Raw genomic sequence first — 21,983 nt, forward strand, 5'->3', positions numbered from 1 at the left:
ATAACACGTAATTATGATGCATTATGTTCTTTTAAGCAACGATCAAGGGCTATAAAGTAGATATACACAGCGAAAAGGGAATACAACATTACAGCAGGAAAATAAGAGGCAAGCCGTGCTTTTATACTGACAATGAAGATCCCACGCAGTGTGAACTACACAAAGCAGTGTGAACTACACAAAGCAGTATGCTTAGAAATGGTATTTAACGTAGTGATGAGCGGGGAAAGCAGCATTTTAGCAACAAAAAGTTCTTGCAAGATTTGCCGTCAGGAGAATCTGCGAAAGAACTTTATGCAAAACAATTCGAGAGTAATACTGATGATGATCAGTTCTGACCTTACGGGAGTTTAATACCAAAAAAAAATAATTAGCTCTTAATTTATTTGATATGCTAGCAAACACCCAGTGAAAGCAGTACATTTTAATAAGACGCCTTTTTATTAATAATGCGACACGAAGAAGTGAATTCAACATCAGTGACTGATCTCAATGTATAATTCACGAAAAAGCAAACGATAATAGGTGCAAATTATGTCACTTACGTTTATCATGAGCAGGCGGAGTTGGTCGATGTTGCTGAGCTGCTGCAAATCTTTAAGTGTCAGACTCAATTCGCATGATGTCTCATACACCAGCGTTTCCATGGTGACCAAGTCATCGCATAAATGCTCCAGTCCGGGGATCTGCCGCTCCTTCCCCAGGCGCACCAGTGAGAGGGCGCAGTCCACCTGTTGGACAGGGAGAAAAACCAATGATTGCATTAAAAAAAATTATGATAATAAGAAAACTGCAATACGTAACAATGAGAATTTGAGCAAAAAAAACGAGATTCACATCTTTGCAAAGCTATCCACAGGGTTAAAAACAAAACCTCATATTAACACGTTAAACTTAATTGAATTTCTTAAGGCTGGTGGTAGAAAGTGGCACCTTTGATTTGTTGATGCATTTCAGGTTCTCCACTCAGGTATTTATGAACACTTTCTACAGCGGCTGTGGCTCAGGTGGTAAAGCGTGACGCCTTGCAATCCCACCGTGTCATAAGTGTCCCCAGGCAAGAAGCTGGAGCCAAAACTGTTCCAATGGAGGTCGAGCCGACTCCATCGGTGTGTGAATGGGTGAGTCGCAGAGTGTCAAGCATCATTGAGACTACGGACATGAGTAAAATGCACAATATAAGTACATTTACCATTATGTTCTTTCTCTTTGATTCCATATTGTGTTAAAATAATAAAAAGATGAAAACATATTTGTGACGACTTTGTTTAAGAAGACTGTTTTTGTCAGGTCTTGTTACTTAGAGGATATGGGATCACATTTGACCGCCAACTTTTGCAGAAATCCAGGAAATTCGAAATGACTCTCGCGCTTTTTCTTGCAACTGCTAACATACAACATTTATCCCAATTTTGGAAACCCAAAATTGTTAACTAAATAATTATTATTCACAATCTGAATATTTATTTAGTGATACTCAATGTTTAGAAATTGACTCATAAGAGTTCTTCCTCTTTTCACGCGAGTCCAACCAGTATGACTCCAGTCTCAAAGAGTTGTGACGAAGTGTAAACACAATGCAAAATGAGCTGCAAGATTTCAGTTACTTCTATCAGTTGATCTGCAAAGTGCCAATTGTTGTAATTAAATTGCAAATGGTTCCTTCTTGCTTTTTAACTCACATTTAACACATCCTTCCCATTTTGGGAGACTACATTTTCTTTTGTTTGCTTTTTTGGCATTTCAAGCGACTGGCAACGTACAAAAACTATAGTGGCATTTCAGATCTTTTTATGCTTCATTCAATTCACCGTCAAATAAACCGTAATTACATTTTGCTGAAATGGGAGCAGTGTAAACACCTTTTTGTTGTACTTCTTTGGTTGACAACTTCAGAAATGATGAAATTACTCATTTGAGTGGAGTGTACAAGATGCACAGCAAACCAGAGAAACCTTCAAAAATTTGCATCATGAGAGAGTTGCACTTTGGTGTGCTGTTGCAATTCACTGAATTTTTAGCTCTTGCATCTGCCGTCTTGTTACAAACCAGTTAAACTCAAGACACTTGAGCATCATGTGGGGGTGGGGGGGTGGGGGGGGGGGGGGGTGCTTGTAGGAGTGTGCTGCATCAATAACAAATACATATTGGTGCGATTACTGAACTGGGAGACACTCAAAACAACAATATTCCAACCAATCCAAGACCAAACCATTCCTGTCCGTCATTACTAATATCCAATCATTCGTCTTCCGGCAATAAAACAGAGATGATTTGAGCTTGCTGCAACTCTGATCAATACGGTCCCAACCAGAAGAGCAACCAGTCGATATGCGACCACCTATCCGCTGGCAGCACGCCCAGCCAATCGATGCTCCACCACCTGTGGATGTTAGCCAATCAATAGCAGATGCCACTGGGCCCCGTGGTGATGATTGCTTTTTCTCCACCTTTCAGCGCAGGAGGGCTGTCTTTGGCGCTACATCTTGCTTACACACAGGCACATTTACATGCACTTATACTGGCTCCGTGCCTTTGTCATCCTTATCTTATCGCAACACATCCAATGCTGAATATATGAATGCGAGGCTTCATTAATACAAAATACGCACGCGCACACGTGTGCACACACACACACCAGGAAAACTTGACTTGGAGCTTGAGCAATTAAATACAACAAGAGAGAGAAGTCTATTGATCTGACTGTGAGTAAAGATTCTCCTGGTTCTCTCCACCCCTCCCCGCCTGTCTCCCTCCGCTCTCCAGAGAGACATTCCCCAGCTAGCCACAGACAATTCAGATGTTAAAATCTCACACTTTTTAATTACGACCTCATCTCCATCCTCTCATCACTCACAGCGCTGTAACACAGCTTGTATCCGCCGTGTGCTGGCTCCCTCTCTCCACCCCAGCAGATTTAAGCCTTCACTGCAATTTTCTAACTCAATTTGATTCCTCCTCGTCTCTCCCTACCTCATTCCTTTTCTTTTTTGGGGATCATTTTCACATTGCTCAATTTCTCATCGTTTTCTCTCTCCTCCCACGTCCTATACAAGGACGACAACAGTCGCCATAGCTGGCCTCCATCTGAACCCCCGATCTGGCCCTTTGCCTCCTCAGTATGCCAGTCTCCCGTCTCTGTCTCCTTTTCTGAAGGCACCCTCTCATTTTGTCCTATTTTGATGCCAACACAACAACCACTTGTACTTAATATCTGTTATTTTCTCCTCCTTATAGCTGCTGATTTTCGTTCCTACAGACAGCTCTTTTCATTACACCACTTTTCTGATTTTGATGTGTGCCAACAGCCGGGTACGTCATTGAATGAGCGGTAGAATTAGACCGTTGCTCCGCTGAACTCTGCGAGATTATGTTTTTGCTGCAAATTAAAAGCCCTCATTTCAAAATTTTAAAAGCCTATAGCTGTGTATAGTGAAAGTTTTGACCCAGTCGTGTTTATCTCAAGCTCTCTCAGTGCTGTTATGTCCCCTTTCCCTCTTTGTGCTGCACTAAACTAACAAGGGGGGAGTTACACTGGCCCAGCATTTAGCTCTTTTTCTTTCTTTCAGCTGACTCCCATTCTATGCCTTTTCAAGCTTGTCTCCCTTGCTGCGTCATCTTGTCAATCTCCCATTCAGCATCTCGCTTCCTTCCACTCTGTGACCGGTTTAGAGCACTCCAGCTTCCTCTGATGTAGCTCCTTTTAATCAAGCCCCATTTTCCTCCATTAAAACGCTCTCCCAAGCATAAACAGGGCCAGATGAGGAATGGAAGGAGGGTGCAAATGAGAGAGAACAAATGAGACGAAAATGAAGAAAAGGGCAGGAAGGAGGGGGGGGGGAGAAATAAGCCGAGCAAAAGATGCATCTGAGCTTTTTTCAGTGACTCTCGCTGTCACTTCTCTGTGAGTGAGGAAATGTCTGTGAAAACGCCAGAGACACAAGAGTTTAGGGACAGTCCCGAGAGGCTCCTGGAGTAACGTGTGAGAGAGCAAAGGCAGATGAGGTTTAATTAAAAAGGAGCATGGGAGAGAATGAAAGAGAGAACTGGTGATTCCTTGAGATTAACAAAGACTTAATTTAACACACACACATAGATACACAGACACTCACACACACACACACACCCACGCAAGAGTATGAAAGGCAGGCTTCCACAGTCCCAAAATCTCTTTCCCTCCATCCTTCTTGCACAGAGTGAAAGGGATGAAATGGAGAAATGAAGAGGAATCATATGACTGAAGTCTAGTTACTCCGTCCACAAAGACAGAGAGACTGCTGTGACAATCTTGATCCATCACTGTGAAAGTGGTAAAGGGGGTTGGAGGGGCGGGGGGGGGGGGCACTGTCGATGATGTGGGGGCGTTTACATCCCATTAATTCTCTAAACAAGTCCTATCAAGTCCTATTTTCTAGCCGCAGCGTCAAAACGCAAATGACAGAAGCTTTGGTTTCTCCTCATTAGAAGTCCATATGGCAAAAATGAAAGTAACTGTCACAGACAGGATCAAAGTGACCTTGACTGATGGAGGCTGGCAATATCTTCTCTGCAGTCTGAACCCCAACTCATCATATTCTTCTCCTCCCATCATCGAAAATATGTGATGGCAATTATATTTTCAATAGCCAGATGTCTATTAAATGTTTGGTTTTTTTTTTTGTTGCTGCCCTCCTACAAGTTTCAATCAAACAGAGGGAACCTGAATAATAACCTCATCATGGTGTGTAAAATCTTTCACCTCAACAGAGAAGCTGCAACCACTTGGAGCTGATTTTCACCAGTAACACAGAACAAACAGACCAATTGGAAAGTGAAGGTAAGGGTCAACTAAATTTCCCATGATTGAAAGCCGTTAATTCAAGCTGGTTACAGCTAAAAAAAAAAAAAACAATAATAATTGGTTTTCTAACTGTAAAAACATATTGAGAATTGTAATTTACCACTAAAATATAAAAGAAATATAAGTGTCAGCTTGGATGTAGGATGAATCACAGTAAGAGACAGCTTTAGTGAGGATTGTTAATTATCTATATTTGCACAACGGTTGGTCTCCCTAGTACAGTCCTTAAGTGGTTCAATTCCTCTGTCAAAGATTAAAAATAAATAAATGATGTATATGATAAGTATGGACACTTGGTCCTCCGGAATTCATGAAATGAAATGTTGTGTGCCACAAGGCTTAATTTTAGGCCCCCCGACATTTTAATCTGGTCATGTCCCCACTTGGCCCCGTCATCAGGAGACTTGGTATCAACTTTCACATTTAGCTGATGATACAAAACTGTACATTTGATGCTGCTGATAAAAAAGGAAATATTGTTGCTCTTTCCAACTGCATTTTAGGTGTTAACTTTTGGATGACAGAAAGTTTTAATTATTGGTCCTGAGGCTCAGAGTTGGCATAACAAGTAAATCCATCAAAACAAGTAAAAAAAATCTGGGTGTCATTTTTTGACCCTGAGCTTAGTTTTATTCTCCACATGAGGAATGGAACAAAAATAGGATTTTATCATCTCAAAGGCATAGACAGAGTCTGTCCATTTCTCTCTCAGGCTAATGCGAGAATGTTGAAGCGTGCTTTTATTATGAGTTGTATTGATTATTGTAATGCCCTGCTTTCTGGTCTATCCAAACAGTGCATCAGGCCTACAGCTTTCATAGAAAGCAGCTGCACAGATGTTGACAGAGACCAAAAGGCGGGTCCATATTACACTGGTTTTAAAGTATCAGGATCAATGTTGTTTTATTGGTTTTAAAAGGTTTCAATGGTCTTGAGCCTTCTCACCCCCAGTGAGGAATCATTTCTTATCCAATATTTTACTTTGCTGCATTTAGTTTCAATCATCAGTGTTTCTTCAGTTGGGTCCACTTTGCACTAGGAGCACAGACCAGCTCGACCATCACTCCGACTGGGCTAGGTGGGAGGAGAGGGGTGGGTGGTGGTGTGGATTTCTCTTCCTGCTTGTGTTCAGCCAGTCGCTGGAATGGCTCCTGGTGCAGACTGTCCCAGTGATGAGGTTTCATGTCCTGGATTATCGGCGCTCAGCCACTCTGAGGGTGTCTAACTGTTTTTGTCTGTGGGTGTGTATCGGTGTGTAAGCGTGGGCGTGCGTACTTTGCAAAGGGTGGAGAGTGTGGCATGTTCACGACGTATTGCAACACTTTCTGACATTCAAGCAAGCTGCACAGCAGCAATCGAGAGCAAGAGCATTCATACCTGTCTGGAGCATGAGTCGATGTCCTGGGCTCTGCCCTGGTACCAGTCAGTAAGCAGCTCAATGGAAGGAGTGGCTGTACGAAATCTCAGCAGCTCCGGATCTTGTCCGTACAGAAAACTGTCATCGTCAAAAAAGGTTTGGTCCAAAACCGACCTGAGTAAAACAAGACAAATCGGTTTCCATGAGCAAATTGTTTCATGTACTCATTTGAAGAGAATCCATACAAACAGCAAGAGTTCTTCGAAGAGAAATTAAACCAATGCTGTTAGCGATGATCAACAGCATGATCGTTGGTAAATCTAAATAGAGGATGAAAGGGTTGTTGAACTTCTGTTGTCAGATTCTTTTTCCATAAAGCAACATTTACCCAATTGAACTTAGTGATGAACAGATGAAAAAGGTGGCCGTCAAATAAAGTACATCCACCTCGTGGCTTTTGCTGTAGGTATAAATGTAGGCAGCTGCTTTAAAATGGAAGTATATGCCGACTGTCGGCATGAAAGTTTCTCAAACTACAAATCTTACAAGGCGTGTCGATTTTGTGAGCTGAGACATGGTGACATTACCTAACACTAATTTTGTTTACCTTTTTTTACTCAAGAAAGTGTGCAAAAAGATTTTTATTCAAGACACTCATGTTAAATAAATGTCATTACACATAAATCAAAACACACACAAACTCTGGAGTCATTCTGTATCAGCCTCATAAAATACAGTTTGTCTGCATTTGACACCACATACAGAGCAAAGTAAGCTTTGTTGGCCTTCAAGAAAATATTGCATTATCTAACAGTTGAAGGGCAAACTACAAAAAACTAAATCCATTCCTATTTGTCTTTGAAATTACCTTTAAATAAGTTCAATCTTTGATAGAGGATTTTAATGCGATATTAACAGAAATGCACTTGAATAATAATAAAGAGGTTCATTTAATTAAATTTGTTCTCCAGGAAGAAGTTTGCTGAATTTAAAAGGATTGTTAGACCAAGTCTTAATTATGAATCAGAGAGAATTTAGTATTACAGTCCTACAGATGTATCCGGATACATTTGAGGACAATCAATGAAATTAATGTGGCGTCATGTGAAATCGTGTTTGAAGCCCCTGGCTTATATGTTCTGTTGGACAGACCTCATGTTGAGAGGGTGGATATGATCAATTATTTGTATTTGTAGGTTTAAAGTTTCTTAGCATTATTCTTTATGAGGGATTGCCACGGCGTCGAGCAGAAGACAAAAGGCGGGTGAAGAGGAAAAAACCAACAGAGGGAATATAACAGAAGAGGTGGAAATCTCCAACATTGCTGGCATCACTGCTGCTTCAGTCATATTAACAAATTCTCACTGTGTAATTCCTGGCAAAGTGCATCATAGTATCCAAGCGATATTACAACTGTACACCAAAGAGCAATAAAAGAGCTTGCTAAATAAAATTGTAAATGAACCTGGCCTCCCTACAGAAGCAGGCAAGTGGCATAAATTGGCAGCGCAATGAGATTTGGTATTAGTTTGTTATGACTCTGTTTAACATTCGGATAATAGGATGTCATGTTTTGCTTCACATAACGATGCCAGCACAAGCATCTGGCCTGTATGGAGCATGAATTTTAACAGTTCCACGCTGTGAGAGGCTTTGTTACTGCGAGCTAGAAGGGAGTCTACGATGAGATATTCAGTCAGGACTGTGTGTCTGTGACAATGGTTTATGGTACTATGATGCAGGGTGTTGATATCGAGGGTGACGTGGGATATTTACCTGCAGTCTTCTGCTTCACACCAGTCCATTTCTCTGTGCCTCTGCTCATCCCAAGCAATGAAGGCCAGCTCACCTACGTCATCCACACTGAACCAGGTGGAGGCGACACAGACAGACACATATATGGAGAAATATTAGTTATAGGCTAAACAAGTCCAGATGGCCAAGCAAAATAAACAGGCACAGATCTGAGCAAAGGTACAAAACAAATCTACTCATAACCGTAAATCTACTTGCCCACCTCCAGTAGCAAGAAAGAGACGCAAAGCCATTGCAAAAGCCTAATTTTCTGTATTAACTGATCAAGCCGTCTATATCTAAGATTACGTACGGCACAAATCAGATCCACATGACTTTTATATTTGATGTCTTTTAAAGCAAAACCTGTTGAAAACAGTTTTACGTTATTGAAGTGAAACAGGCCTCACAATTCTGCACCTGAGGAGGCTAAAGGCAGCAAGATCACATTTAAACAATGGACAAAAAAAGCCAAATCCCCACATACCTCCCATATAGAAAAATGTGTACTGGTCGGTAAGAACCCATCGTTAAAATCTGTGCTTTCCTCTTTTATCTATCATTTGGTCATATTTGGGTCACATCCAAGTGAAATGTGTTCATGCATTTGTATTTACTTTAATGTTGCACTGTTCACACGGGGAATCTAATAACAGTCAAATCTCAATCAAAACATGAAGAATGTAAAAATAGTCACATATGCCCAAATAATCTTAACCGAGTATTAGCAACTAAAATATGAAATGTGTCACAGTTGTTGGTCAAGTATGTTTTTGTAGGTCAGAGTGGCTCTACAGCTTTGCCAAATCTCAATTACTCGATCCCTCCTGACTTAAAATAACTTTTGAAGTCACAAGCTTATAAATTGGGCCAAACAGTGGTGTAGTGGTAACCACTGGCCTCCTAGTTAGAGGTTTCAGGTCAGGTTCGGCTTGGGGGCCAATCTGTGTGTAATTTGCATGTGTGAGATTTTTCCAAGCTACTCCAGTTCCCCCCCCCCCCCCCCCCCCCCACACCCCCCCCCCCCCCCCCCCACAGTCCAAACACATACTTTTGAAGTTGATTGCCCATAGGTTAGAATGCGAGTGTGGATGGATACCAGAGAAGTTACCATACTCAAACATTTTTATTTATAAAGTGCTTTCACACAGTCATGGTTGAAACAAAGTGCTGTACTTGAGGAGTAAGCAACAAGACCAGATCAATGTCTCATCCTGGATCGAAATGTGTTTTAAAAGTAGACAAAGAAGAGGCCTGTCTGACATTTAAAGGCAGACTGTTGCACATTTCAGGAGCAGCAATTGAAAACACTCTGTCCCCTCTGAGCCTCCACTTTGATTCGGGCACCTCCAGGAGCAGCTGACTTGAAGGATTTTGAACCAGCTGGAGACGTGAGAGGGAAGACTGGCTCCAAAATGAAGTGAATTACAGTAATCCAGCTGAGATGTGATGAAGGCACCGACTACTGTCTCAAACTGCACTCTTGAAAGAATAGGCTTCATATTTGCCAGCTGCCTCGGCTGAAAAAAGCTGGACCTCACTCCGTTAGCAATTTAATTGTCCAGCTTAAACGCGCCGTCCATCTTAAAGACACAGGTATATCACTGACATAGTCACATATTCAAACTGATCAAGAACGGCAGAACATGGAGCAGGAACGGACGGGTCAGATGCAGGAGCTGAGATCAGAGCACTTGGGAGTGGTGCATGTTAGAATAGTGTGTGCAGTATCAGAGTAAGCACTTTGGATTTGTCCATAATTGTGACTTTGCTGTGGATTTGATCACATTTTATGGCTAATTATTGCAGAAAACTAAACATTTCCAGAAGTTTCACACCCATTTTTAGCAAATGTATTGGCAACTGATAAATCAACACATACGCTTATTGTCAGAAAGTTAACATAAACAACAGGAAAGGCTCAGGGCTGGCAGCATATGGAAAATGAGAACCGTGGGGCATAACAAGAAAAGAATGGAAGGTGGCAAACACAACAATAAACCATTTAAAGGACTTCTGAAAAGAGTTGAATCGTGCACGGGCTGTAAATAGAAGGGTTTCTATTTTTCTGAACGCCACATTGGCACAAAGCTTTACTTCTTGCTGGTCTCCTTGAGTGTGACAGGCCTCAGGAAGATAAATAGTGAACACACATGGAATGAAAGCCAAGTGAAGAATGACTCTGAACCCTCACACGTCAGCGCTGACAGGAGTCAGACGCTCAAACATACACACAGCAAAGCACACAAGAGTCCTGCACCAATAGTGAGACCCCCCGTGTAACCACAAGCTACTTTATCTTTTTTGGAGGATTAATGCATTTCTTCTTGTTATCTATTTGTTTGTGGACAGAAAAATATGTACTGTGGCTGTAAAACTCAAGGAGATAGCACTGGCCACAAATCATCTATAGTTTTGGTGCAGTTAAAGGCCGAGCGCGCGCATGCAGCAGCAGTTTTTTTAGCACCCCCATAAATTCTATCCAATCACAAAATACATAAGAAGCGAACAGCGGATTTGATTTATGTCAACGCACAAAACCAGGGGGATTTTTACCAACACTTGAGCTGAAGTTCATCCATTAAGATTGGAATTTCACTTCTCGCATAACAGAGATTGAGAAGTCTCATATAAAGTCAGCCTCTTATTTGGGTTTTACCAACATTCCCTAACTCCCTGGTCTTCTTTCCTCATTAAAGGCAGCCAAGTTTGAGAGTGGAGAGTAAATATTGGTGTCGGTTTGCAGATATCGAAGGGAGAAATGAATTATTCTACACCAGCACCTCTGATCTACTTCATGTCAGAGAGGCAGGGCAACAGGAGGGAAATAAAGATGCAAAGCAAATCTGGATCTGCCGTTTAACCTTCGGGTTTTTTTTTTTTTTGTTTCCTCTGGGCCAATCCTTCCAAAGTTTCTCAACAAAACAACTATTCCGAACGCTTCCACCACTGCAGAGGTCCCCTTATACATCTGATCAATATTGCCTGAGAATATTTCCCCTCTTTCCAGTGGAGCAAGACTTTAGTATATATTGTGAGGGAGCTCCAGACAGATGGCTTGAGCTGGCTCCGTCTGCTGCAGTGTTGGAAGCGTGCGCTGCTGGAGAAGCAGTTGGTGCTCACGAGCTTGGGAAAATAGGAAACTGCCCCACAGCGGCAGAGCCATGATGGATGCTCACTGCAGAGCCACAGCCGCCTGACCTCCATACAAACTCAGACATGGCTAATAAGAAGAGAGCAGTAGTGGAGTGTCAGGGTATGTTTGTGTGTAGTTACCATGAGGATATTTATTTGTTCAAACCAGGATTCTTTAGCTCATGACTTATATATATACTGCATATGACATTTGTGTATATGGGACAAGGGTGTAGAAATTGGGCGAGGAAGGCAGAGAAGTATCATGTTAAATCGCATTAAAGGAAAGAAAATGGCTCCACTTACCACTAAATACAGTCTCGTCTCAAGTTATTAGAAAATAATAACAGGGTGTGAGACTATTTCTCTTTGAGAAGACACTCATTCATCATCGCTTCACTACATATACCATCAATCTGTCTCCCTCCCCTGAAGTAATTCTCAATTCTCAAGGCAAAAATAGACTTGTAGCTCCAAAGTGAAAACAAAAACTGAATAGTGGCAGACAATTGCAGTTCTTTCAGTTTGAGCATTTAAACCATTTCCCAGGGTTACCACAGCAAGTCATTGTAAGCTGAACCACAGACTTCATTATAGTTTTTTTTAACTGAAAGCCCTTAATGCTATAAACAAGACTTGAGCTGGAGTTATTTCTTAATAGAAAAAAAATCAAATGAATGACTTTTTTCTGCAAGTAATTAAAAAAAGCATGTCAGAAAAGGCTTAAAACATTTTGTTGTGTAAGTTAAAAGCTAAAATTAAGACTTAGATAAGATGAGCAGCAAACGTCTCCTGCATCTTCTTAAGAAAACACTTTTTTTTTTTTATCATTTCGACTGCTAGTCAGTGATTAACAGCAAAAGTTAACTAATATGTGCTAACTTCATTAGGAATCTGCACTGAGGTCAGCAATCAATTTGAAAGGTAATTCCTCATTGTTAACATCAGACAGTGTTTGATTTGGTTTTTCCACTTCAATCAGAGAGGGGAGCCACTTTACATTTGCCTGGAGTCATTTTTTTATTTTAAATCACATTTCATTGTCAAGTAATAAAATGTTTCTGGTGTCCTGTTCTACAGTAGTACAAGAGCTCATCTGCACTTTAATGCCTGTGTGGACACGTGTGTCTTACCAGGCCCCAGGCAGCAGCATGATGTACTCATGTGGAGAAGTGGTTTCTGGGAAGTTGTAAAGGATTGCTAGCCGATGCTGAAGGAGCTCCTCTCCATGGTACGTGAACAGAATAGCCAGAGCTTGAACGTTACTCTCCTATGGAGAAAAAAAAACAAAAAACATGGAGGTTGGAAACAATTAAAGGGCAATACAAGCTGCACAGAAAGGAAAACGTGACTTAATTACATTTACAAACACACACGGTCATACACGCTCAAACGTGCAGGTGATTTAGGATTCCGAGTTAACCCCAACAGGGTTACGGAGAAACATGCATGCACGGGAGGGAGAACATGCAAATTCCACGGAGAGAACCACTCGCGCTGTGAGGCGAGAATGTTCCACCACTACATCACTGTGCAGCCACGTTCATATCACCCAAGTGAGCAGAGATAATTAGTGAGAGAGTTTGAAGGCAAGGAGGGGCTGATATTACCCTGGCATAGTTTCTCGCTGACAAAACAATGTTCTGACTGCGAAACTTCTTGAAGAACTCTGCGTCGTATTTCTCCTCCGCCGCGTGAGGACCACCAAGTATCTCCTGTGAAACAGAAATGGGAAACAAGTGAGTCAAGACGAATTGGATGGGGGTGCAGAACACACCTGAGGTCTGTGAAAATTTGTGAAGCTGAGGGAAAGACAGAATAAATGTTATGACTGGGCCAAAGCTCAAATTAAAGTTGAGAGGAAAAGAGCAAGTCAAAGATGTGACTGCAGATGAATGGAATAAGGCAAAGTCAACAGATCTGCTGTTTCACTTCTAGGTTAGAGCATGTCGTGGAAGGTGTGTGTGTGTGTGTGTGTGTGTGTGTGTGTGTGTGTGTGTGTGTGTGTGTGTGTGTGTGTGTGTGTGTGTGTGTGTGTGTGTGTGTGTGTGTGTGTGTTTGACAGGAGGGAACATTTGTTGTCTTGGCCTTTGGCGGCATAGATTTATATGTATCTGTGGGTATGAAATCACAGTTGCATACTCTACGTCCGGGTGTGTGCGTGTGTGTGTGTGTGTGTGTGTGTGCTTTGTGGAGAAGAGTGTGTGAGCGTGTGAATCAGTGTGTGCCTGATGGATAGCCTTTGAATGGGTTGTATGCAGACACAGTCAGCCCCAGTCGGGATGATAAAAACCCTAATATCATATTCATAGACAGCCAGAGAAAATGGATTGGGGCAAAAGGAATCTGACGAGTATTGCGGTTACCATGACAATGTCCGAATAAAGAGAGGGACGTCATTCTTTCTGAGTTGAATATCTAGCAGGCTAAAATCTCATCTCTCCTTGCCTGCTGCATGGGGAAAAAAGCAAGACCCTGTTCAACTGTGATTTGTGGGGAATGAAAACTGAGTGCACGTTACTATTATTCAACAAGAATCTGTTGTACGGTGTTTTAAGCAGTTGCAAGTGGCCCCACTCCTCCTTCAAACACGCTCTGCATCACTGAAGCGCCTATTTCAGTTGAACAGTAAAACAATATTTCCCCGAGTGAGAACAGGTCACATTCATCTCTCAGCTTAGTAATTTGCTATTAATTTTTCTTATTCCCGTTCTTAAAATGCCCCTTGAGAAAATATCTTGGACAAGTTTTCAATATTATGGAAGCGATTAAGGAGGCTAAGGAGAGAGTATCAGATGGCAAATGATAAAAGCTCCTGCGGTTTGAAGGAATTGAGTAGGAAAGAAGAACACATTAGTTGGCCAATGAGGAAATAACCATGCGAGCGGAGATGCATTAATGAGGCTCGAACTAAGTATAATTGTTATAGTGATCTAAAGTCCTTCCGATACATGTTCTTTCTTATGAGGTGTCCATGAAGCACGTCTAAATCCCCCCAAAAATCAGATGAGCGTTTCAAAAACAGCAACAGAGCCTGATGGCTCCGAGCTGCAGCCATCAACACAAGTTCCAGTCAATATGGCAAAGAAGCAGCATTTCTTCTGGCTTGCATAGAGAGTATTTGTTATAAATATTTACTGGCATTTGTAAGAACATGATTCGAATCATTACACGTAACTTCAAATTGGTGTCATTTCTAATAATGCTTTTGTGTTATTCAGTCATCGGTCGTCCTACTGTCTTTGTTATTCAGCGTTTGTTGCTGTTCGCGTTTATTCATGTGAAGCACTTTAATCCTTTACAGGTCTTTTCAAAATGTTCAAAACTGGCCCGGGGTTGTGGTCTTGCAAAAATGACAAAATGTGCAGTTTGTTAAAGATTGATCCCTATCTATTCAGTGGGGATCACATGGTTACAGTAAGAGTCTCAGTGTTTGTCGCATTCACGCCAAAGTCATACTAAAATGGTGAATGTGTAAAAACACTGGGGTGAGCTTAGAACTGGAGTGTAAAGCTGGATTTGAATCCCTGTAGCTGCAGGATGCCTGTCCAAAAATATCCAAGTTACAATGATTTGACGTCGCGACTCCTGTAGAGGGGAGCAGCCGAAAAGACACACGACATAATGCATACTGTACAGGATGAAGGCATCTGTGCCGTCTGAGAAGAGATCGGCTTTTGCCAAAATGAGCCTGAAGAAAACAGCTGAGAGGATTTTGAGCTGTTTTAGACAAAGCAAACAAAGCACAACCTATGTTGCCATTTTGAAAGCAACAAAATCCAAAGAGAAAAGTACAAATCTAGGACATGATTTTAAATCTGTTCACTTCAATTTTGTTCCAGGAAACCTCATTAAAAACGGCAGTGTTGAAACTGCCCTTACAATTTCTTTGAAACTGTCAACTTGTATGTTCGCTGTTGCTATTAATATCTCTTGGCACAAACAAAAACAAAATGTAATTGGAGATGCAATTATTTAGATAATATCACGGGTGCAAAACACTTGAGATCCAACTTTGTTGTTTGTAACTTCTGAATTAAAATGATTCTGACACCCGTACACTGTTTAAAAATGGACAAAACACATCGTTTTATGTTCCTTTTTGCGTGTGCTGAAGCATGGTGTTTTCTTCCATTTTGGTTACTGTGATAATTGTAAAGCAGAAAGTTGTGCGTCGTTCATTACTTTTCACCAATTCTGAAAGTTCTACAAAAGCAACACTTATCTTGGTGTTAAAAACAACCACTTTTTTTTTTATGTATCCCATTGACTGCCTTCAGCTAACTTGTCTTCGTTTAAAAGCTGGAAATGCTGGATATGACCAACTATAGTCTCCTGTCAGATAAAGGATACAATTGCTTTGTGCTGCACCAAAGAAAGTTGCCTTGCTTTGGATGAAAATGAAAATAAATTTAAAAAAAAAACAGACAGTGTGCAGAGAAACATTGTGCAAAAGCCAATTCAGGAAAAAATGAGATAATAGCAAAGTAAACATGCAAAAAAGGAAAATTTAACAGCAGGGCCAAGATTCCCAAATTACAATTTATAGACCAGTGGCAACACGCAAAAACTGCAAAACTTCCACATTTTTAAACTGAGATTTGTGACTATTCTATTTGAGGAAATGTGAAAATGTCACCTTCAGTTCAAAGAGACAGTTGTGTGTCTTTTCCACTCTGTTCATGATTAATTGATTACATATCTACACCCCCCCCCCCCCCCCCCCCCCAAAAAAAAAGAAAATCAGCAGATTAATTGATAACGCAAATAGTGCAGCCCAGATTAAATCTCCTTAACTGTGACAGATTTGGTTATCAACATGTCTCGAGGCTCTGCAGTTTCTCTGTCTAGGACTTCCAGAGGCAGGGTGATTTGTTTTTACCTCATACGTGGCCAGCCGATCCAGGTAGGAAAGCAGTTTGAGGCGGCTCCGGCACAGCTCCTTCTGCTCCAGAGTCAGCCTGAATATGCACACACACGAACACGCACACATAAATCAGCAGCGTGCCAAACACGAGCTATTCGACACAGTTATCACGGGACCTTGTATTCCAAACGTGACCCCAACAACAGCAAAAACCAGAGTCGGCTCAAACGTCAAGCCGAGGCTGTAGACGGCACTAACACACATACACCAGCTTTAAATTAACTGTAAATTGACCCTACACAGCAAACCCACAGGGATCTATATAACAGTGCCTGGGAGTACAGACGACAATACCACACGGTGGTGCCCTCTAAACCCAATCATTTACTGGGGGCAACAAATCAACTGCTTATGGCCACAGGAGCCATTCAGTTGTTATGTATAGGATGCAGCCTGTCAATGAGGTGAAGGATTGTCCTTCGAGAATTAAATCAATTTTCAATGTCATTTAATCACGACAATAAATAAATTTGGACGACCACAAACACAGGCTATATGGGACCCTCCTACGACTGAATCGCTATGGCCATGCCCATGAGGGGGGAACCATAAGACTGAAAAATACCAACATTGGTCAGGTATGCCCTTTCAGGTCTCACATGAAGTGAAACAAAGCACAAACACTACAAAACAGCCTGACCAAGTCAAACATCGTTCGAACCCCTTTAAAAATTTTGACTCGGATCAACCGCAGTGTGACCACAGGGGAACTGACCCCTCTACCGTCGCCTTAATCCTTAATCCCTCATTACAGAGTGCGCTATCAGGTCTTAACGGGGTTCCCAGACATCGACTAACAGAGATTAACAAAGGCTCAACACATTCCCTGGCACATCAAAGAGTGGCGAATTAGTACTCCAACTAGTGATAATTATTCTTCAGAGTAGGAACAGTGGATACGGAGGAAGGAGGTTGCTGCGAGGGAGGGATGGAAATATGAGATGCAAAAACTATATAACACATCTGCTGTACTCTCAAGGGTATAAAGATCACTTAATCCCAACTTGTAACAATTGCAACGTAGACCGGGAACAGAAGATATGCTGACAGTAACTCCCACTAACAATTAGATTAAGTACAGTCCTGATAAACTTGTGCAGCACACTCCATAGCTGTTCATGAGTGGAAACATTAAACATGTACAAGTACATTTTACGGACCTTGGTGTAAAGATGACTTGACAATTACATGCAAGTAATTAAATTACTTGATGCATCTACTTGAAATCAAATATTCTCTGGCATATCGGGTTGCGGAAAAACATCATTTGAGCTCAATAGGTTGTTTCAGTGAGTGACTATTGGCATGCAAATTCTTATAAAAGGGTAATTCTATAAAACGGCATTAAACAGAAATGATAAATGAACAAACAAGCTATGATGTAAATCGAAGGTAAGGCCATTTTAAATAAAAATTCTAAATAAAAATCAATCAAATGGCTTTCAGAAATCAGGGTCACACTGGCACAACTAAATCTATTCATCTTGTGATCTAAAACCCAAAAGTTGAATATTCAACCAACAGCTGCACAGCTCATGTTATCCCCATCTGTACCTCCCTTTTAGCTTTATTATGTATAGATGTAGACTCAAGATCCGTGCAGAGTTCATTGATTAACACCAGTTAATTGGAGAAGCATTGTGGACAAGGTTGTCAGCTCGGATGTGGCTTAATGTTTACATGTCTTGTTTCTAAATTGTCAATCCTGCTCCTGAAGGGAAAAGAGATGGAGAATTTTGATGTAGTCCAAAAAAAGAGCAGCTTAAACCAAAAGTTCCACATTTGAATGCCGACTGAAGGCTGGATGGGGAAAAAAAAAATGTGACTTGAACGCATCAGACTGTGACACACGATCTAACGATCTTGACTGAACTCCGATTGCGTCGATACTCAAAAGGTAAAAGCTTCCACCTGTCCTAAGGTGCCACAGGAGCAGCACACATAAAAAAAAAAAAGTATATGTGCACACACAGATAGTGCAACGCTGCACCAAATGAGAAAATTAGACCCCAGACTGAGGTCTGACTCTGATCAGATAAGAACATAAACACCTTGCAGGAGACTCCACACTCATCTTCACTCCCATCTCCCCCCAGCCACACACACACACACAAACATACACATTTGAAAAGATACACACTATAACTGCAATACTGTCCGGCTCCTCTTTGTACGTTTAAAGCAGTTAAAATGCCTCAGAGCAGATTTAGATATCAATTTTTATTACATTGGTTGATGAGAAAATGACTAAAAGATAAAACCATCTCCTTTTTGTCACATTGCAACGGAATTGAACTGGTGCAAGACTGGCAAAAATAAAAAGTCCAGAGGAAAGTATGTGTTTCATTTGAGACAACATTTAAAAGGTAACAACACACAGTACAAATTGCTTAAGATTGGTTATAAGAGACATGTTGGCAACAATGAGAGGCTGAGAGAGTAGATTAATATTGATCACTGTATTGGGTTCTTAAACACGACCTGTAGCTGTGGACGGGAAATGAGCCTCTATTACCATACATGAAAGAGCAAAAGGCAGCTGAGTGGCTCCGAGTCCAATTATTGAAAAGCTAATAACCCTTTCTTCAAGTGGGGAAAAAAAAGAGAGAAACACTCACAAGCCAGCTAATAATCTCTAACCGGTCACGGTTCACACATTGAAAACGAGAAAATTGTTTTACCATGTTTTTAAGACTTTTTCACTTTTGAAATTTAAATAAACGTCTTTATAGGCCACTTATCGATACAAAAGTCTGTTGGAAAACTGGCCAAAAATCCCACTTTTTACAGAATTTAGAGCTAAAATAAAAAGAGTATTTAATATTGTTCTATATTTTAGATTAAGTCAAAGCTAAGGAAGTTTAAAAGAAAAAAAAAGAAAAGCCACAGGTTCTCAGAAATATTCAAACCCCTCCTCAAGCTGCAGCAATATCAGTTTATAGCACAACAAAGTCATCATGTATTCAGTGATTGTCAATAACTTACTATTGGAAGCCCAATGAAGGGTGAACAGTGACACTATCAGTCCTTTGTTTCTCCTTTTCAACCCTGAAGTTAAGAGTATTTTGAACTTGTGGACAGAAAAAAACTGCTCATTTGATCTCGTTTTTCCAAGCGCACGCACACACTGACGACGTCCAAACAACATGTGGCAGGATGAAAGATGCACTCAGTGCGACAGTCAGTAGTTAAATGCAGCCTTCATCTGCACACAAACCAAAAGGATGCGTACACAGGCGCACTCAGAGCAGCTGTGATCGATACCGAGCCATTTCTGTAATGGCGGTGCAGTTAAAAAGAAATTAAGAGAATTATTATCTGTCTCGGGCTTCGGCCGCAGGCCTCAAGGCAACATGGTTAGAGCCATTAGAGGGGGCACCCGCGTGCACGCACACACATAAACACATTTTGGGTATACACGCGTGTGAGCAAGCGCACAGATACTCTGACTCAAAGACAGATAAAGGAGAAAAATAGGCATATTTAAAGAAGTTAATTCACCGAGGATTTAATGTAATGGCTTTTTTAATGTTTGTAAATGATCAATCTTTGTACACTCTTTTATGTCCTTTTTTCTTATCCTCCATCTTTTCCTGATCAACAATGGACTCCAGGTCTGCAATAAAGCTAAACAGTTTTATTACACAATGAGCTACACACAGAGAAAAACAAACGTGCGAAAACAAAAAAAACAACAACACCTAACCTGCAAACCGGAGGGCGACTATTCCAGGGACTTACTCTTGCACACGTTTCAGCTGTTCCTAATTCAAATGCAGACCGGAGGCTCACTACTCACTGTAACTACATGATGTGGGAAGATATAAAAACCTGCATGCTTAGAGCTTGCCAGAAAAACACAGTATGAATATTCATTTTAAGTGTGCACCATTCATTCGTCCACATGCTTATTTCCTCCTGTTTACAGTGGCTGGTTATGACAGATGTGTGCTATGTAAGTGAACTCACATTAGGCTTAAGAGTGTTTCATGATACTTAGGCCTGTAGATTTGAATGCATGCGGGTATGAGAGGTGATTAGTGATCACTGAAGGGGTTTTCATTAGACTTCCCCTGAGTACTTGACAACAAAGGCATAAATTACCTTCAGCAGATTACCCACTAATCTCCACCAATGTTTATTTTTTAGTCTCTTTCTCCCTTGCTCATACTCATTAGTGGCCCTGCCTTTACGATCGCCTCTCTGGGGTGTGAGCGAATCAAACACTCTGTTGAATTTGGCACCAGTCTTTCCACTAAACGCCTTTAACATTATGTCTACAATTCACTTTTTAACAAGTCGCTGACCGTTCACTTTATGTACTTGATGTTGGGAATAGTAAGTGGCAAAATTTATTAATTCCGAACATTACACATCAACTTTCAGATGTGCCTCAGATAGAAAATGTTGATTTCTCGCCACAACTTCAAATTTTAGTGAACGATTACTCAAGCAGTTGACTAAGTAGCAGACGATAACATAACTATGTATTAAATTGGGGTTTTAGCAACTTGCATAAGACACTAAAGCAAGTTGTGTGCTTGCCCACTGAGCCTAGGTCCTCCATCGTTAAGCATCGGAAAGTGTTGGTATATACGTATGTTAATTCCCTTCCACAGTTATTACATTTTCTAATGTTTTGAAGGCAGTTTTATAAGGCTTTAATCTTGAAGTTGTATCTATTGTATAGCTGTACAGAACTGAGGAAAAGAAGAAGGATAACACTGATGTTTGTAAACGTAAAAGTTTACAAAGGAATAAGCACCAAGCTGAAAATGAAAACAACATATTTATTTTGGTATATATTCAGTTTATCTGGCGAAGCTATGGTTTATATGTATCGTTGTTATGCAATAGCCAATTATGTATTAACGTTAGATGACAGTTCATATGAGGATGCTAGTTCTTTAAGCTTTGGCATGTGTCTGAAGAGTTTGTATATAAATGCGGAATATTCTAATTGCTTCATATATATATAGTCTGAGATTACAACATTATTCCTTAAGAGCTCACTTAAGTTTATTATGCATGTGGGTTTTTTTTCGTTTATCCTTCCTGTAGCTCTTCCAGGTTAATTTCTGAGAACAGGATTGTTACTCAGGCTGATGTTTATCAATCAATAAGCTGCTCTGGAAACACGAGCACGCTTCACCATTGTTCTGGCTGGGTCTGCTCCAAGCATTTCCTTTAGTTAAAGTAATTGCTCGCTTACATTGTGTACAGTCGGAATAGTATGCAATAGCTTTGATTCATGTGCTCATCAATAAAAGTACCAGTGTTAAAGTTTTGCAGTGATCTAGGTTTAAGTGCAACGGAATAGTCATAACAATGTTTTGATTAGTGTATAATTACTTAATTACAAATGTGCGTGAAACAGTGTGTTTCTCTGTATTTGGCCTGCAGTGGATGGGTCAAACTGCCTCGGCTGTACCCGGGAGAGAGTCCGGTCAGATTGGCTCCAATGCAGCTGATTCTATGTGAATACTGTTTGGCACAAAAAGTACAGGCCGGTGACCCAATGACAGCAACCATGGGTTTCACAGACACAGTCAGCAGGCCAAAACTAATTTGTCCCACGCCAGGCACCACCTTCCCGTGGGCTCACCACCCGCCCGAAAGGTTCTTAATCGGTGCAATGTGATCTGGGTGATAGTGCTCGGACTGGACGGATGGATGTTTTGGTCAGGTTAAAGTTGCTATAACCCTAAAATGAACTTGTAATATTGTACATCTGTCATGTTGTATTCCAAAGAGGCCATGACATTTCCACAATAGCTTAGAATGTACGAAACCAAACACTGACTATACAGAGGGACGTCTTGTGTTTTCAGTGAGATTTTTGGTAGCCACACGCTCAGGATGACAGGGTGAAGGCTTTGGGTTGGGTGCAACTGACAACCTCACTGCGAGAAGGGAATAAATCTCACAAA

General features: G+C 41.0%; 1 protein-coding gene across 1 annotated transcript in view; it reads right to left on the bottom strand.

The window, feature by feature from the left end:
* Positions 1–21,983, bottom strand: part of nbas (NBAS subunit of NRZ tethering complex) — a 174,594-nt gene that overhangs the window by 121,669 nt on the left and 30,942 nt on the right. Inside the window, exons 19-24 of the mRNA XM_080490409.1 lie at positions 16,009–16,087; positions 12,737–12,841; positions 12,260–12,396; positions 7,974–8,060; positions 6,218–6,371; positions 546–731 (exon numbers count right to left, since the gene is read on the bottom strand). Coding sequence (XP_080346535.1) covers positions 546–731; positions 6,218–6,371; positions 7,974–8,060; positions 12,260–12,396; positions 12,737–12,841; positions 16,009–16,087 — 748 coding nt within the window. The remainder of the gene's footprint in view (positions 1–545; positions 732–6,217; positions 6,372–7,973; positions 8,061–12,259; positions 12,397–12,736; positions 12,842–16,008; positions 16,088–21,983) is intronic.

Source organism: Lipophrys pholis (assembly GCF_963383615.2).
Source record: "Lipophrys pholis genome assembly, chromosome: 21".
In the NCBI taxonomy this organism is placed as follows: Eukaryota; Metazoa; Chordata; class Actinopteri; order Blenniiformes; family Blenniidae; genus Lipophrys; species Lipophrys pholis.